This window comes from Saccostrea cucullata, unplaced genomic scaffold, assembly GCF_032062105.1.
Source record: "Saccostrea cucullata isolate Sc308-1 unplaced genomic scaffold, CSIRO_AGI_Scuc_v1 ctg694, whole genome shotgun sequence".
NCBI lineage: Eukaryota > Metazoa > Mollusca > Bivalvia > Ostreida > Ostreidae > Saccostrea > Saccostrea cuccullata.
In genome coordinates, this window is record NW_026918847.1 from 22,451 (window position 1) to 41,703 (window position 19,253).

The 19,253-nt window shown below is 32.1% G+C and overlaps 2 protein-coding genes and 1 pseudogene across 2 annotated transcripts in view; 1 reads left to right on the plus strand and 2 right to left on the minus strand.

The window, feature by feature from the left end:
* Positions 1–1,458: 1,458 nt before the first annotated feature.
* Positions 1,459–4,822, plus strand: LOC134272353 (uncharacterized). Its single transcript, XM_062754601.1, has 4 exons — positions 1,459–1,638; positions 2,739–2,992; positions 3,222–3,389; positions 4,564–4,822. The coding sequence occupies exons 1-4, from the start codon at positions 1,631–1,633 to the stop codon at positions 4,776–4,778; spliced, it is 645 nt and encodes a 214-aa protein (XP_062610585.1). The 5' UTR covers positions 1,459–1,630; the 3' UTR covers positions 4,779–4,822.
* Positions 4,823–5,875: 1,053 nt separating this feature from the next.
* Positions 5,876–19,253, minus strand: part of LOC134272334 (uncharacterized) — a 101,239-nt gene continuing 87,861 nt past the window's right edge. The window contains exons 5-8 of the mRNA XM_062754580.1: positions 12,582–12,834; positions 12,191–12,358; positions 9,880–10,112; positions 5,876–5,944 (exon numbers count right to left, since the gene is read on the minus strand). Coding sequence (XP_062610564.1) covers positions 5,876–5,944; positions 9,880–10,112; positions 12,191–12,358; positions 12,582–12,834 — 723 coding nt within the window. The remainder of the gene's footprint in view (positions 5,945–9,879; positions 10,113–12,190; positions 12,359–12,581; positions 12,835–19,253) is intronic.
* On the minus strand, positions 15,444–17,753 carry LOC134272365 (uncharacterized; annotated as a pseudogene).

Genomic DNA, 19,253 nt, shown 5'->3' on the forward strand with positions numbered 1-19,253 from the left:
ATTGACCATAGAACTTAGGAAATGATGACGTGACTGCTGAAATTCTTGTTTCATAAACTTAATTATTTACCTCTTTTTAGAAATTGTTCATGCGTAGAGCATATTCGTTTGGAATCAAGTGAGATATATAAACTTGGTATGCAAGTGATGGAGGTATGTTCAAAAGTTATGGAAGTTGACGATAGAAAAGTAAAAATCATCACATTTATCATAGAGCTTGGATATTAGATGGCCATTAAAGTCTTTGTCAAGTAAAATATCGAAATATAAAACAGATGTGTCAGACTCTGTGGTTTCTTGTATCTCATTTTCACAAGGATATATAGTATCGACATCAGAATGGATATTAGCATTGTAAATTGACAATGCGCCATCGATACATCTAACCATCGAGTTAAATGCGACTGCAATACAATTTTGCACAAAATCTGCTTCATATGAATACGAAAGTAGGTTTCCTATTAACGGAGTGCAATTTGTACCCATGGGAGTTCTAATAGATTGCTGGAAGACCTGGTGTTCAAAACCACATAGATATTTTCAATCAGAAACTAAAGAATCTTTATCTTAATCACTTAGTTTTTACGTTAAAACCGTTTAACTATAACATGCAGTCAATCACGCTACATTAGGGGAGACAGCAGCAAGTCATGAAAGGGAATATGCTATAAGTACACTGTATATGAGCACTGAGCATATAATATGATAACCCCGCCTCCAATACGATGAAAGATAGCCCCGAAGAAGTTTATAAAGTGTAAACTTCCTAATCCAAGATATACTAGTATATCATTGGTAGCTATTTAATTTATCCCCTAATTAATGATTTTTATGATTGGTTACTTTTTGATAACTAGAGCTCAAAGTCCATTCAAAATTCTTATTTTCACTAGATTGATTTTTCGGTTATTTGTTTAAAGACTGAAGCAATTTGATTCTTTATCATTATTAACATTTTTATTACATGTACCACACCAATCACTGTCGATTATGCTGATGTAACAAGTGTATGCGGGACGGTATTTGGAATAGACGATACAGCAATTACTTTGTGGGCAGCAAGCAAAAACCGTACGTTAAAGTGGTAGAAGAATAAAATATTTAATGAACTGGATTAAAACATTGAGTTAACGGGTATTATAATATTTAGTTAAAATTCTTGTATTCTAATGATCATCATGTAAATTGATCATAATCTGGATTAAAACAATTTGTTTCGTGTCCATAAAATCAATTCGTTAATTACAAAACCATCCATGTTGCCCGTAAATATGGTGGAAAAACATAGGAAAAAATCTCAATAGTTCATGCTTTGATTTAAATGCTGGTGTCACAAATAAGTAATCATAAAATATGAGATATGCTTTCCATTATCCTTATGAAAAGCAGAAGCAGGAAACACTATACTGTATTTTCTTTCTAGTGGACTATGTATCATGCTACAGAGACGGTTGGGGGACCTTTCCTGACATCGTTGCAGAAACTGCATACGTCACTATCAGAGCGTGGATACTTTCTTCATCAGATATCGTCAACACAAATAACTTTGGGTATGTCAAAGGTGACGATATGCCTGGAGCAGGAGTGATATCTATGACAAACGCAATTGACCTGGACTTTCACATAGTCAATGTTGAGGTAAAGGATTTTATTATATGATTGAATAATTTCCATCTCTCTGATTGGCTGAGATCCAACTTTGTTAGAAAAATACTACGTTGTATTGACCTGCACGTCACGTTCTAGGTGAATACAAGGATTTTTTTTCCTCTACATTGATCCAAAAATAGATCGGGGAATTCTAAATTGATACAAATTGTTTTGGAAGGCTATTTTAACGAATATGATTTTTTATGTGAACAAAACATAAGCAAATATATATTTCTGAGTGAGGGTGGTAAGAGGGGATGCAGGGACCCCCTTCCAACACTTTAACTGAACAACAATTTTTACTTTTTGGCTGTCAGTTTTCCCTAATAATACTCCCCCTTTCAAAATCTATCCTATAAAAAGAGTGACTTTATATTTTTATGGCAACCAAAATTGATTAAAAAAAATCAAATTGATACAACTGGTAGGTTTGTTTACATTTTAATTTTTCTTCTGTCTTGTATTTGGCTAGGACATAATTAAATGCAAAGAAATAATGAGCTGTATCATTCAATCAGTGAATCATATAATAAAACAATTATTGTTGTTTTTTTTTTCGATCAATACAATAATTTAGCCCTCTTCGATGTACAATATTCACTTCGCCCTTCGGGCTCGATAAATATTGTACTCCTCAGATGGCCAAATCATTGTATTGACCTCAAAAACAGCAATAATTGTATACAATTCTGCTTTTTGGGGGGCTTACAGCAGACATGATTAGACAGAAGATACACTATATTGCAAATGATGCATATAATACATTTCTAAATTGTAAAGAAATTGTAAACCTCAAAAACTCTCCTCAAATCCAATTATTGTTAAATTTTTAATAAAAAATTGAATGCTATGCGGTAAAACTTTATTTATATAGTCGTGACTCTAATTGTTTTCTTCTTTTTAATTTCTTTGACAAAAGTTTTTTTTTCTATCAAAAGTCTTTTAAAAAAACCTGAATGTCATTAATTGACACGATAAAGTATTAATTAAGTGTTAAATTATCTCTTTAGGCTGACATGTTGCATTAATCAGTAAGCTTAACATTTATCAATGAATATTACAATTAAAGAATTCATAAACCGTTTCAGATCAGGGACAAAACAGTTAGCAGTGGGAAGGTATTTTACGGAGCTGGATCTGCCAATATGGGATATTCAGGGGAGCCTTACGGGGGCGTGGTTTTTTGGTTACACAATATCAGATGTTCTTTTATGGACACCCAGCAATAGTGTGACTGGGGGAAATCTTATCTACATTGGTGGTTTGTGGGGAGATGGTACAGAGAATATGCAGATCAACAATGTTCATATAACAGTCAAAGTAATAAAGGCTGGGTTTACAGGTCAGAGGTTTTATTGGAAAATAAATTATATCTTTATTTATATGTTACTATAGATTATTGCAATACACATAAAATGGCACAATATTTAATTAATTGATAAATTATATTAATATGCATATTAATGCAAACAACATTAATTAACTTTGTTCAATAACTAAAATGGCTCATTAAAAATTCTTCTAGTTTGAACAAATATATATTTTTTTTAAAAATCTTCTTATTCTTTCAGAATGCCCATTGCCTCAAGATATTCCGAATACAATCAAAATGTATAATGGGCTGATGGCCGGAAATAAGACTTTATATGCTTGTGTACCTGGATACACCAGTAATGGAGATTCAGTTGAGAGTTTGTGTAATGGAACATCATGGTCCGATACTAGTTTATCATGTCTAGGTGTGTAATTACGTCATGATTTAAAAGAATATCTTAAACCATCATACAGATTTTGTTATTAATGTAGGACTGATTCCGAATTCACCCCTTGCTTTTGATGTTGTGGAATCATAAATGTATAAAGAAATCAATATGATTAATAGACAAAGTCTAAATTTTAAAATTGGTTGCTATTAATGTGGAAAGAAAACTTTAGAATTTAACAATAAAAATGTTAATATAATATAAACTTTGAAAGAGACCTCAAACACTAAGGTCCCATGTCTTGGCACATTTAAGATCTCGAATTTTGGAGTTACACAATATACAACTAATCTGACATACAAGTTCTCTATGGATTTTTTTTTATTAAAAACAATCTTGAAAGTTTTCTTTTAAGAATCCAAGGTTGAGTTTTCAATAATAAAATCTTTTGCTGTATCTTTTTTTTATTTAATCACATTTTTAAGTAATTTCTTTATAACTGATAAAAAGCATTTAATTCCTCTGTATGTTTCTTGAAGAAAAAAGCATTTCCCGTATAGGTCTTCTAATGCCTTTTGAATTTATGCCTTTAATTAATTTACCTGATGTCAAACTGCTGATTAACCCCTTCCCTGCAGTCACGCAATTTAACGCATGCACCATTTTCTATTTATGACGCAAAATCACGCATTTACCGTTTCCCCGCAATCACGCATTTTCACGCACTTTAAGAAGATCATTAAATCTTCAATTTATTGCCAAATTCCAACTATTTTATACTTGCTTAATCTCATAGAATAAGAAAAAAAATATTTTAAAATGTTACGTCATGTTATAATTTACGCTAAACTTTAAAGAAAGATGTACCCTGCTAGAAAGTGCTTGCGGGGAAATGGTAACGCAATATTTCTATGACATGAGGATTCAGTTTATTTTGCATAACAATTTTGTAAGGTGTAAAGTGTTAATAAGCAAATATATTTCTTTTCTTTCCCGTTATATTTTTTTAAAGCAATTTTACAAATGATGATAAAAAAGATAATTTTTTATCAAGTTTAAACAAAATGATAATATTCTAACTTGATTAGAAAAATAAAATGAACAACTGCCAATCAAACAAATTATAAACTTACTGTTTTAAATGAAAGAATACATATCAATGTTGTATAAATATGTATTGATATTAACGTTGTACATTTTCCTTTCGCAGCAGCTTCAACTTCAGCAGCAACAGACTGCGCATGTGCCATGTCTTCAACTGCTCAATTACAATCAACCGGAACACCAGATACAAAAAGTATCAAAGAATTCGATACCATCATATCAGAACTCAAAGTGTCCAAAGCTAACACAAGCTCTTTTAAAAGAAGGTTAACCTGTGCGTATGATCCACGTGAGAGTTCTAAGGCTATAGGTAGCTCTTGAATCTCTATTATTTGTATTGTATTTTGTCTCATTTTTATTTCCGATTGCTGTACTTTTTTAAGAAATAAAAAGGGATAATGCAAAGATGTTCTTGATTTTCTTTTATTCAAGCCGTTGAAGAAATTTAAACCTGTGCTAGAAATACAATTTTTTTATTTAAATTATGTGTCTAAAATGCTATCAAATAAACTTTCGCTTAATTTAGTGCCATCTATATTTGGAAAAAGTTTTCAGTTCTGGGGATATTTGGAAAGTGTTTATGGGATGCAATATGTCAACGTGGGATGTTCACACCTTAAGGACACCCAGAAAAACCTCAAGAAGTTCAGGAAGTTCACATAAACTGATTACTAGTATTTCTATCTGCTTATCTTCTCGGCTTATCCTAATGAGGCATAGATGATACATCTTCAGCGGTTTACAGATTTCGCTTTCTAACCAATGGCCACACCCTTACACCATAGCCCTTGACCTAGAATCTTGAGTTGCATAATTTTTTCAAGAGTATGTTGATTCAAATCATGGATCTAAATTATCTTTCAGCTAAATTACACAACTACAGGGAGACTTCTTTTTAAATACCTTTCACCAGAACTAATCTATCCATTTTCGAAGATGCACTTTTGTTTATTATTGAAACCCATTTCACAATTTAAAAAGAAGAATCATTTTTTATCATTAAAATGCATTTAATATGCTTCATTTTTAATTTAAATGAAAAGGAAAATGATATTATCTTTCAGACAGACCTCTTAATGTCCAAAAGTAAAACAAAAAAAATTAAATATTTAGTCTGCATTAATTCCTGGCTTTGTCCCTTTCTGCGGACCCTAGAGGAATACAGACCATGAAACCCGCATCTATTTTTTGCATGTTTTGCTTTTTACAATATAAACCATAAGCTCAATTTGGATGAAACTGGTTTTGCGTTTACACAGTACAAACTGAAAATGTCCAAATGCTCTCAAATTCACTTTTTATTGAGATTTTTTTACATGCAATCATTAACACATGTATACATAATATTCTTTAAAATGAAGTATTAAACAGACTATACAGACATTTCTTCCTATTTCGTAAATAAAAACAAAGCGTTTTTACTCGGAGCCCAGAGAGTGATTGAGTTCGGAGTTACCGCAAACACGACCCCGCAGATACGATTCCACCTGAAATCAGATCATATTGAAATCATAATACTTTAATGTATAGGTCGAACAATGACAATATGTAAATAAAGGCACATTTCTCAAACAAAGTTAAATTTGATTTTCAACATAAACTATAAAGTATTACACATGAGTTTAAACTTTACAAAGCTGCTAACGCTAAAGACTTCGTATTGAAGATGTAAATTATAATTACATAACTGCAATCCTTAAATCATATATTTGATATTTGTTTGTGGTAAGTTTGCTATTGAAGCAAGTCATATCATCTCATCAAATGAACATTAAGGACAAGAATAATTGAAGCGTTCATGTCCTGATGTACTGATGTCACATGTCATGAAAATTTATCTGATTTTAACTAATCAAATTATCTTAATACAGCGCACATGTTCCATCTGTGACCTAGCTGTCATTACGCATCAACTGGACTGTAACCAGATCGAATGCAAGGAGTCACCTGCTTATATGGGTCGTCTGTGGATAAATATAACATTTAACTAAAACACTGTAGAATTATCATGGAAGAAATGTGGATATAGAAATGAACTGAAAGTAAAGAAAAAACGCAGGCAACAATAAAAGCAGATCTAATTAGAAAGATTTGTTTGTACTTGCGCATCCATATTGGTGTGCAGAATCACAAATCTATAACCTCACTGAGGGTTACGGGAGCATGGTAAAAAACTAGATACAGACACAAGTCTACATTAACAATGACAGGTTTGTGAATACATCTTGTTTTAAAACTTGATTTACTGTTTTCAATATTTATGCCAATATGAATTTCGTGTTATCATGGTATATCTCACTGAAGTTCGGGGGGGGGGGGGGGTCTTTTTAATGAAATGCCTAGGTGAAGAAAAATATTATTTCTACCATTAAACATCGTATCTGTTGTCCTAGGGGAACTGAAAAAGTATCTAAACTACCTTGTTTACACGTTAATTTTAGGCATTAAGTAGGCAATAATTATATTCACATTCATCCGCAAAATTTCCGAAGTTTTTTCTTCTCAAATAAAAAAGAAGAACAGGTAATATATTAGCTTGATGTATGTAACAAATTTTTACCAAAGAAAAAGATTTTTAATGAGAAAAATGCACTCTGCATATAATGTTGCCATTTTGAATTTATACAATGCACGAAGAGTGATCAATGCAATTTCAACACTTATTTGCTCTGTCGAAATTAAACTTTAATTCACACTGTTTTCTTTACCCAAACTTACTTATTTTCAATAAAACAAGAAGAGATGAAATATTGGTTTGCTGTATGTAACACATGTTTGCCAAAGAAAAATACTTCTAATGAGAAAATGCCATCTACATTCAATGTCGCAATTTTCTTCTATTAATGCACAGCTTTCATTAAAATGCTCTGTTTTTTGACATCTTTGTTTTCTGTCTAGCCAGTTGCCCAATTATGATTTTTGTTTTATGTCTAATCCTATTTTATTAACAATTTTAATGACCCCAGGGGATTAATGAGATAAAAATACGAGTAACGTTGTTTACATTAGCATTTAAGATTACAGAAAAGAAATCACCAAATTTTGGCATTGTTCTCCAAAGGGTTATGTAGGGCTAAAAAGATTTAAAAGAAGCAGTTTTAGAAATAGCACTGCTGATTGCCAGTTAGCTCATTGAGGGTTTTGCTGAAATAATTCATGCTTTATTTTAATGTAGTAAATTTGTGTATTATTTTTGTCACACATGCATGCAACTTAGTCAAATCTTTTCAAACGTTGAGACTTTGTATTGCTGTAATTGTATTGTTTTATGAACGTTTAAGCTTGAATACTGTTCGATATCTCAATGTTGCATTGGTTATTTATTAATAAATATTTCTAAATATATATGAAAGCTTTAAACATGTAGGACACCAACACAGAGTCAAAACTGTACATTGACACAACTTTTACCAAGGAGGATACGCTTGCACTTACCAAGTCCGTGTCCGGTAATGTACTTTTAATATCAAATGTTTATAAAGGAAGGATTCATCTCATATTTCTTGTACTAAAAATTATTGAAATTTTCACAAAATCAAGAAGACAAGATCAGTAAATGATGTTATCAGTTAGATTAAATTTGGCCGTTTCATATTAGAGGCAAGGTCATTATCTTTTCCCTGGACATTACAAGTAAAAAATTATTGTTGTCAATCTTGCTATTTCTCCTTTCATTTCAAAAGATTAATTTTTTTTCTTTTTGCATAAAAAGATATAGGGCCTTTACAATGTAACATGACTTACCAAATTGACATAAATATTTTTACTAAAATGGATATCGGCTATTCACGATTTTCTCTATTCTTAAATTTTGAGGATATTAAAGTTATTTTCATAAAGTTCTTATGTTTAAAATTTTCTTGTTTTCACATTTGGTAAAGTTGTCAAATTAAGATACAAAATGATACAAAAAGAAAAAAGGTGATTGTTTAGTAAGAGACAAAAGGTATTTTTACGGATTTTTGGCTCAAATATTTTCTTAGATTGGAAGCTTTTAAAAGCTAACATAGTTCTAGTTTGTTTGAAAAATCATATTTATTACATGTTTTTTGAAACTAAATCCCTTATTATTAATTTAACTAAATTCATTTGTACTATAACAATTTTGAGAGGCAAAAAAGAAGATATTTTCATACGCCACCCGTCCGCCAAAAATATAGTCCCTCCTATCATTAAAATCTATTTTATTATTTCTATTTATGCTGTACAATTGTAATGAGGAAAGAAAATATGGTCTTGTAAATCTCTTACATCTTAATATATAATATATATAAGCAAATATACTGTGAACATTTCATCTAGTCAGAAACCAGAAAAATCCTGACTTAAATCTATTACGCCTAAATATATAAGATATATAAGCAGATATACTTTGAATATTTCATCTAGTCAGAAACCAGAGAAGAATCCCACCTTTAAGAGAATACTATCTTAATATTTTAATCTGATTCGGCTAAAACAGTCCTAAAATTTTATCCTAGTTTTAACGACGATATAGTATGTTTGATTTGGCCAAAGGATCATACAGAGAACATAGACTTAAGTCAAATTTTCACTTGCCTGTAAAATTTGATTTATTGACAATGACATCTCTACATGTATATCTGAGGATTACAGCACTTTCCTGGTGAAAGCAAAATTCTAATAGTGGACTGATTTACATCTACAAACTTCTAGCACCAGATAAAGTTTTGACTTAAGCTTTAGATCTTTTAGGCTGCTGGGACCAGGGCAAAGGTTCATGAAATATCTTAAGCTTAAGGCAAATTTAACGTGTTTTACTTGAATGTTAAACAAGTTTAGCAAACCAAAATAAGAATATGTTTGAATATTGTTTCACAAAAGCACTGTTATTTACAAAATGTGATATTTATTCATGAATTCACCAATATATTTACACATAATAAAATGAATGATCTAAGCTTAAGTCTGTTTAATGATCCTGAACCCAGGTTTACGACTGTGAACCATGTTTTATTTTTTTTTTTAAAGTAAAGATGTCGACCATTAATTGCTCTCAAAAAATCTAAAACACTACCAAATTGAAAATTTGGAGGTTCAGAAGGTTGCCCGAGGTGTCTTCAAGGAGTTTAACATCCCAAGTTGACAGATCTCAACCCCACCCTTAACCAAACCCCCCCCCCCCACCTACTCCATAAACCCTTTTATAATATCCCAGAACTGAAAACCTTAACGATTTTTTAAATAAATATTAATAAGAATAAATTGAGCAAAAGTTTATTTGATGGTTATGTCGACACATAATTTAAAAGCTCGTGTTACAATGTACAAGCACACGTATTATTTTTTTCAACTGTAGAAATGATAGACAATCAAGAATATCTTCGATTTATTCTTTTTTGTTCCTTAAACAAGTGCAGCAATCTACAACAAAAATTAGTCCAAAGACGATACAAATAACAGAAACTCCAGAGCTTCCTATAGCCATAGAACTCTCACGTGAATCATACGCACAAGTTAAACTTCTTCTAAAAGCACTGGTGTTCACTTTGGGTACTTTGAGTTCAGCTATGATCGTATCGAATTCCTTGATACTATTCGTATCTGGTGTTACGGTTGATAATTTCGTATCTGGTGGTACTGTTGATTGCGATTGAGCAGTTGAAGGCATGACACTTGGGCAGTCTGTTGCTGCTGAAGTTGTAGTTGCGGGGAAAGGAGAATGTACAATGTCAATTTATACACATATATGCATGACTGATATAATTATATACTAGTATCTGTTTAAAATAATAATAATAAAAGTCTTCAATTTTGCAATCTTGATTGACAGTTGTCAATTTTATTGTTCTGTTTTAGTAAGATTACTACTTTTTTAACTTGATAAAAAAATGGATATTTTTCCTTGTCTTCATTTTTTGGACCTTGAAAAAAAATTGTACAGAAAAATCTTTAATGATTGATTTGCTTAATAAGTAGTTTGACGTTATATTTAGAACCCGTAGGAAACTTATGCTTAAGGTCATGAACTAGTAAATGAAAGGTGCCTACATATTTCTCATAATTGAGAAATAAATTTCTTTGATGATGTTTTATAAGTTAAGCTTGGTCAAATAAGGTGTTTAGCGGGGCATAATTAGGAGATAGACAAGATGTAAAACCATATCTTAAACTGTCACTTTCAATGAAAAATTAAGAAATTCAGTCATGAATATGGGACTTTTCACCATATAAGAAGACGAAAATGTATTCAGATAACCTACAGTCTCTCAGAAAACGGTAATTTGTATGTTCTTGGCATCTTCTTTAGAATAATGTCAATTTTAATATCGGTATCGGGACTACTTTTTATGTAATTTTAAACTGAATTCCATGAAAATACTGTATTTTCTACATAATTCTTCTAGAGCCGTAAAGTACGGGAAAGGAAAATTGAAAGTGATTATGACGTCATAATGGATCTAACACCAAAAAGTTAGTCTTAAGACATTTACTAGATCTTGACCTTAAACCAGGCAAATTAAAGTAAATGCATGAATTTGATAGACATTAAAAGGCGTAAGATTGATTGATTGATTGTATACTGTTTACCGTCCCTCTCCAGAATATTTCACTGATATTGAGACGTCACCATTACCGATGCAGATTTGGGCCTATGCTCGGCCCTTACGGCCTTTGAGCAGGGAGGGATTTTTATCGTGCTACACCTGCAGTGACAAGGGGCCTCGGTTTATACGGTCTCATCCAAAGGACCGCCCCATTTAGTCGCCTTTTACGACAAGCAAGGGGGTACTGAGGACCTCTTCTAACCCGGATCACCACGGGGCAAAAGGCGTGAGGTGATATGCTTTTTTTAAATGTCCCAAAAATTAAATGTTTTTTCTATAATTTATAAAGAATTGTTACAAAGATATGATTAGATATAAAAGGGACAGCATATATTTTTCATTAAAGAAAAACTCAATCCAGGTCAACCTAGGTAAACCTTGAATGCTAAAAATGTTTTTCTTTAAATTCCACAAAGTTATGTATATTCATAGAAAACGTGTAGATCAGATTAATTGTATGTTGTTTAACGAACTGTTTGGATATTTTTTTTTACATACGTATAGAGATACAATACCATATTATATACTGGTGAAGGTTTTTAAATTTACTAGACAGTCAGAATCATTGGACAGTGGGAGATCTTTATCGTTCCAACACATCCTGAAACACTGGTCCTTGGTTTTTAAGGTTTCTTTTTCAGAGTTTGTATACAAATGAATTCAATGTTGATTTCCCAAAGTTTTTTTTTTATATATATCTACCAACAAGACAAGTTAAAATAATTAAAAAATACCTCTTACATAAAGAGGAACAGCTTCAATTTACATATCTAAAATTGTTCTTGACTGTTTATCCCCTAGAATTGATGAAACTTTAATGATTGAACTTCACGTATTAGAGTAAGGCGTCGTTTCGGAGAGTGTTTTTAGAGTCGGTCCTAAACTATTAACAATCTTTATGTCATAGTTTTAACTTACTTATATTAATTGTTTCCTTACCCCTTATGAAATCCCAACGAAATGTATTTGTTAAGTAAAATAAAACAATTATAAATATACCATAGTTTGCTGGTTCAAATTAAACAGGAAAAAAACACTTCAACTTGACAAATTAAAAAGAGAAAATAGACATTAATGTCATTTAAATTAATTTCTCCTAACAGATTTAGATAAAGTTTAAGATATTTGTTACTTCTCATGTTCAGAGAAGTTGTTACTACAAACCTGAACAGGCTACAGTGGTATCAGACCATGATGTTCCATTGCACGAACTCTCAACGGAACCTCCATTACTGGAAAATCCAGGTGTACAAGCATATAACGTCTTACTTCCGGCTATCACTCCATTATATAATTTGATTGTATTTGGAATATCTTGAGGCAATGGCCACTCTGTAAGGAAAGGATAATTTTATTTTAAATTAATTTTTTTTCAAAAGAATGTTTTATGGGGGATTTTAAGATAAAGTCTTTATTTATATTTGTTGTTGCCTTGAAATGTTTATAAATATAAATTTCGAAATAAATTAAATATTAACTCATTGAAAGTAAATGGCAATCATTCATAATGACATTTTATTGAAGATATAATTTTATCTCAAATAAAAGTTCTGACCTGTAAACCCAGCCTTTATTACTTTGACTGTTATCTGAACATTGTTGATCTGCATATTCTCTGTACCATCTCCCCACAAGCCACCAATGTAGATAAGATTTCCCCCAACCACACTAGTGCTGGGTGTCCATAAAAGAACATCTGATTGTGTGAAGCCAAAAACCACTCCCCCATAGGACTCCCCTGAGTATCCCATATTGGCAGATCCGGCTCCGTAAAATACCTTTCCTTTGCTAACTGTTGTGTCCTTGATCTAAAACGGTTTGTGAAGTCCTTTTTAAATTTATTCATAAAAGTTGAGCTGAATGGTTTATGCAACACGTCAGCCTTAAGAGATAATTTTAACTCTTGTGTGAAGCATGAAACAAACATGTTAACATTATATTTCATCTCAACGTTGACTATGTTAAAGTCTAGATCAATTGCGTTTGTCATAGATATTGCTCCTGATGCGGATATGACGTCACCTTTGGCATACGCAAATGTGTTTATGTCGACTATATCTGAGGACGAGAGGGTCCAGGCTCGGATGATGACGTCAACAGAGGTAGGAACGATATCAGTAAAGGTCCCCATCTGTCTCTATAACACGTTACGTAGTCATCTATAGATTAAAGAATCGAAGAAAAAAGTTGTAAGATAAGTTCTCCACGCATACTCTCGAAACGGAATAATTTGTTGCAATATCGCTACTGATCGAATATGATCAAAATGGAGTTAGATATGTATTATGTGATCAATTACATCCACTCCTCAGAATGCAATATAAAAAGAAGAACATCAAAGCACAAAATTTTGAAAATAGAAGGTCAGAAAGGCGTACTCAGTTCAAAAAACATTACATACAACCTCAAAATCCGGTCAAGATGTTCCTTCAAAGCATACTATAATGTAATAATCGAGGTGGAGATGTATAAAATAAAATACCTTTTAAAACTGAATTTATTTCTGTTAACCATTATATAACCAAAATATATGGAGATGAAGATTTTTTTCTCTGTCGAAAGTCCATTTCAACAATAAAAATGAGGAGGATCAGAGCAAAAAACGGTACTCTTAAGCAAGAGGGGTGGGATCCGAAGGTACTCATGTTAAAAATGCATATACCTTTAAGTGTATTGCATTTTTCTTTGGAAGGTTCATAAAAAATATTCTTGTGTGTTTATTTACATTCTGTTTGAGAATTTTGTACTAAATATATGAATACGTGACTTCCTGTATATAGTATTTAAGGCTTATAATTTCAAAAATAAACCTTTATTTGGCAGTCAGGGTCTTTTAATTTTTAGGGTTTTGTATCATTCCAACGTGTGACGTGACACAAAACTGTGCAGTATTAGGAAATTACCACCTGGTAGACCAATTGTCTCGCTAAGCGATACGCCAACGAGGAAAATAGGACAATATTGCGATTACTTTCTTGTACCTATTGTTCAAAAACAATCAACTTATATTAAAGACACTACGGACTTTATCAACAAAATTGAAGTTCTCAAACTGCCAGAAACGCATTATTTATTACTTATAAGGTGACGAGCATGTACACAAACATGGAATTCATCTCTCATCAGTAAATGAGGCTTACACTTAGGCCAATAAAACGCAATTAGACATTCCATATCCTGACCCTGAGGATCTTAACTTCTTACTGAAATGCGTCTTGGAAAAAAGTTACTTTGAATTCGATGGAAAATATTACAAACAAATAATAGGAGCAAGTATGGGGGCAGTCCCCAGTCCAGATATCTGTGACATCAGAATGTATCAAATCACAAAGAATATAATGGCACAATTTCGTCATGTCAGCAAAATTGTCTTCCATGGCAGATACCGTGATTACGGTTTCACAATATTTAATGGATCGGATCCAGAGATAGAAGAATTCTTCAATATTGGCAATCACTGTCACAAGCATCTAAGATTAACATTTGCCATGTCTCCATCTGCTGTGAACTTCCTTGATACTACGGTTTACAAGGGACCGACATTTCAAAATTTTAACAATCTTGATATGAAATCGTTTATCAAACCACAAATAACATTCAATATCTACACAACCCAGCTGTGTTTAAAGGATTCATTAAAGGAGAATGCATTAGACATGCAAGAAATACTACTGACTCTGAAATATTACATGCAACACTTAATGACTTCAAGACGCACTTATCAAAGCGAGGTTATATTACTCTACTTCGGAAATTGATCCTATTATCAAGGAAATGGACAACACAAACCGATCAAAACTCATCATAAAAAAGACTAAAGTCATTACGCAACCCTACAGTACTGTTTACTAAATTTAACCCTTGCGTTAAACGACTGAAAAACGAATTTTGAAATATTTGGACAATATTCTTAGAAATCCAGAATGCAAAATTTTATTTAATTCGTAACCAATCATAGCTTACAGCAAACACAAGAATATAGGTGACGAAATAATCCGGTCTCACCTAAAACAAACACCGTTATTTATGTCCGTGGCACCTGATGAGGCTTCTTAATAGCCGAAACACTCTACAACTACTAGAATAATTCAAATCAAATATTAATCTGCTTTAGTCAAAAAATCAAATCTACTAGAAGTGTGTTTTGGAGTGTCGGGTCTTAATAAATCTTTTACAAGTTTGGTTGACTGATGTCGCTTATTTTCACATTTCTTACAAGTTTGGTTGATTGATGTCGTTAATTTTCACACTTCATATTTCAATACGTTCTCAACCGAAAGATACATTTTTCACGTCCAATTTTAGGCTCTTAGCGTAGAAACAATGGATGATTTTTTTTGTCAGTTATACAGGGGTTTTGAAGCCATGATCTTACGATAACGAGCGAGCGATCATCTAGATTTGATATTGGGTCTTATTATGTGACTAAATTTATGTCATATCCCAATGAAGATCTTAAAACCACTGATATATTATTTCCCAAAAATGTCCATGTTACAAAACCTAAAAATTCAAAGACATAAGATACACATTATCACTTTACCCGTGTTTTTACTTACAGTATTTGCTTGCTCCCCACAATATGATTGCTGTGTCGTCTATTCCAAATACTGTTCCGCAGACACTGATCTTTGATGAGTGGTCAACCGTAATTGGTGTTGTACATGTTAAACAGATAAAAAAAATAAGTAAAATAAAGGCCAATCCTCACGATTTTTAATATATATTCAAAAGTTTTTAGTTTCATATATAAAGAATGTAGGTTTGAATAAATCGAAGCAAAAACTTGTAATGGACGAAATGTAAAACATTTTTAATAGTTTTTCTTGTCTTTTTTATATATGAATTAAATATGAATACATACTAAGACCCTCTGAAACTAATCCTCCAGGAATTAAGAGCTGGACTGTCACGAAGTCTGGATAGGTTCCCAGACAATGGGACACCTTTTTGTATGGACTTGCTACATAAATACAATATAGATACCTATTATATAATATCGGGTGTCCTTTTTTAAATCTTAAACTTAAAAATTCAAAGTCAAACTAAAAGTGGACTGTTTAATAGAGAGCCCCGACGAAGACAACTTATTTGCACTACTCTGGTTTCCATCTTAAAATAAGTTATTATTATTATCTTCAAATTGAGAGGAAATAAAAACAAATATATTAAGAGTACATGTATTATTGTATGTGTGTGTTCGGGGGGAGCAGGGTGATCACATATTTGGAGTTCTGCAGTTAGGTTTTAAATTGTTTACATACAACAAAATTTATTGCTGTAATTCTCTATTAAAACATAAGAAAACATAGTTGAGAGGAAAAAAAGTGAAAAATAATATGTTTTATTCCTCATACCAATTACTTTTTAAATTCTTGCAATATGCATATTTTTGTGGCTAATAAATAATGACTATTGCACGAGTGTTTTTCCTGTTGAGTAAACTAGGGAGATAAGATATTCACCATTCAATATGGAAACACATTCCAGGAAGCCGACATTTGCCTAGCTTTAACTTTTAATTACCAAGAGATATTTACTACTACACACCCGTTGAAAGTGTCAATCCAGACGTAATACTGAAGTCAGGTTTTGGCCAATCAGACAGTTTCCAGGCCCTTATACGAACTTGACATGTTGTTGAAGATCCTGTAAACGGTCCAGAGTATGAAGATCCTCCTAGAACAATGGGATAAATTTTCAACATAATCAGAATTATATAATTTTTATGAATATACAAGTAAGCGCTAGCACCTATTTCCAAGGATATTTGGGGAGGGGGGTGGAGGGGGTGAGGAAGGCGTTTATATAACATCGAAAAAAGACTCTAACTTGTTGTGCGTATTGTGTTTTGTTTGTTGTTTAACATCCCTATCACAAATTTCTCACCCAATTCAGACTCCACCACTTGCCCGTGAAGGGCTGCATTATACATGTACTCCGCACTGAGAGGCATTGAACAGTAATAGATTATATTCCAGTCAACACATTGTGCCGTACTGAAGCATAAAACCTCAGCCTATACGATCTCATCCGAATGACTTGTCCCCACGTCCCTCGGTGAAAATGATGCTAGCGCTTCATGAAAAATATGCCTCAATGCAAATATTTGTGATTCACACATCAAAAATTCACACTAAACTTTAAAACAATCCTTACAATTTGATTTTATATGTTTTATATGTTTGGATGCACATAATATATACTCAATATTTGAATTTCTCGCTGCCTTACATCATTATACTTCTACTAACGTCGTTGTAGCCTTATTGTGACGTCACGTTAACACACGTTTCTCCATATATATTTCTACACGTGAGTATACAAGAAAATGGTATTCAAATCAATTTCATTGTTGGTTAAGTGGAAAAACAAAGCGAGTGAAATTTTATCTAATGAACATATGAAATCTTTTACATAACCTTAAATCATAATTTACTCACCTGTAGTTAGTACTCGCCCAATGCCTCCACCGCCACCCGATTTAATGACAGGAACAAAAAGCAGGACATGTGAGGAGTTGTATGCATAGGCCACCCCACCATACTCAGTCGGTATGTCGTCATCTTTTGGAACCGATCCAAGTCCTGGAAATATGTATTATTTTGACTTGGACATCTACTTTTGCTGGTAGTTCATTCAGAGTATGAGGAATGGCTAGTGGACTTGCATCATTGACTGATAATGGGTGCCACGCACTGATAAATGGCTTTCTGATGTTGTTCATCTTACAGAAACCTTTGGAATAAAAAAAACTGTTTATTTAAAACGTTTGCCAATTATATAAGTTTTTTTTACAAGAATAACTATTTTTATTTGCTATTATTATCAGTCACGTACTAATAATAATGTAGAGTTTTGAGTGATTTATTGTTTCGAGGTTCGATGCTGCATTACAACAGATTAACTACCCACCAATTCGTCCAAGATTCCCTATTTAGTGCATGTTTTTGTTCGTTTTCACGTAGTTTTCGTTTGTAGAATAAAAAAAAAAGCAGTCCACCTAATTATAAATACTGCTGTGTGTACTTTAAACACTGCATTAGAAGCTGTAGCTCTTGAGCATGCCAGTTCATGCAATATTAAAGTTTTTAAAATAATTTTACCTAAATAATTAATGTTAAAATAATTTTACCTAAATAATTAATGTTAAGTTGAAGTTGTGAATAAAGAATGTAGAACTTAAAATGCTTTTTTTTCTTTTTTTTAGAGCAAAACGTTTTGTTAACCGCGCGCGTCCGTCCAAATCAGTTAATGTTAATAATGTAAAATACCTGCTTGAAATCATATATATGTTTTTTCAAAATACGAGGGTCATTCAAAATGTTTGTAGACTTTTTTCTCTTTAATTTTATTCAACGTAATATTAAGTTCGAATTTTGTACACATATTTCAACAACCAATTCGAATAATATGAGTTTTAAAAAATTGGAATATATCTTCATATTTATCAAAATTATAAAGATTTGGAACAGCTAAAGTGGTGTCAGAGTGCAACGTCAAAATTGAGTACTTTACTTATTTTCACTTTATGGTATCTATAGTCATACCTCTAAGAAATGTAGAAGGATATGGAGATAACGAACAGTATTCAATCTCAACGTCCATTAAACAATATACAAAATAAGAGCAGAGCAAACACAGACCTCCGAAACATCAGAGGTGGGATCAGGTGTAGCTGATTTGAAATAAAACAAACATGTTTAAATTAAACCTTGTTGTAATTCAGGTAATGTAATAAATCAATTCGATAAAAAAAATATAAATTTCCAAATACATAGAAACTTGGTTTAAAAAGGGGAAAAAACATAACGTTAAAGTACGTCACGAAGCAGCGAGTAGCAATAAAATGGTGCTTAGTATTCGGGAATCTTCTTTAACAAAGTTTTTTTTAAATGTATAAACCAGGAAATGTATAAAAAAAAAAAAAAAGCCGTCTAATTGTATAAAATGGAAAATGCAATTTTTGAATGGTAGCGAGTTTGAATCAGACGATGGGTGGTGTGCAAAACACGGATTATAATTGAAAATCTTGTCACAAAAGAACGCATTTAACGTGATGTGCGCATCACTTTCGCGAACTAATGGAGTAACGCGGTAAAGAATTCGAAAATACTGACAATCTGGTTAAAACTTTTTGCACAATTGTGAGTAAATTAGGTGTTAAGTTTTCTAGATACTTTTTTATTCATGTAGAAGACGCTGCAAACTGTGTATGGAAATAAAA

Coding starts and splice junctions, on each gene's coding strand:
- LOC134272353 (XM_062754601.1), top strand. Junction 2,993..3,221: donor AATAAAGGCTGGGTTTACAG/GTCAGAGGTTTT, acceptor TTATTCTTTCAG/AATGCCCATTGCCTCAAGAT. Junction 3,390..4,563: donor TACTAGTTTATCATGTCTAG/GTGTGTAATTAC, acceptor TTCCTTTCGCAG/CAGCTTCAACTTCAGCAGCA.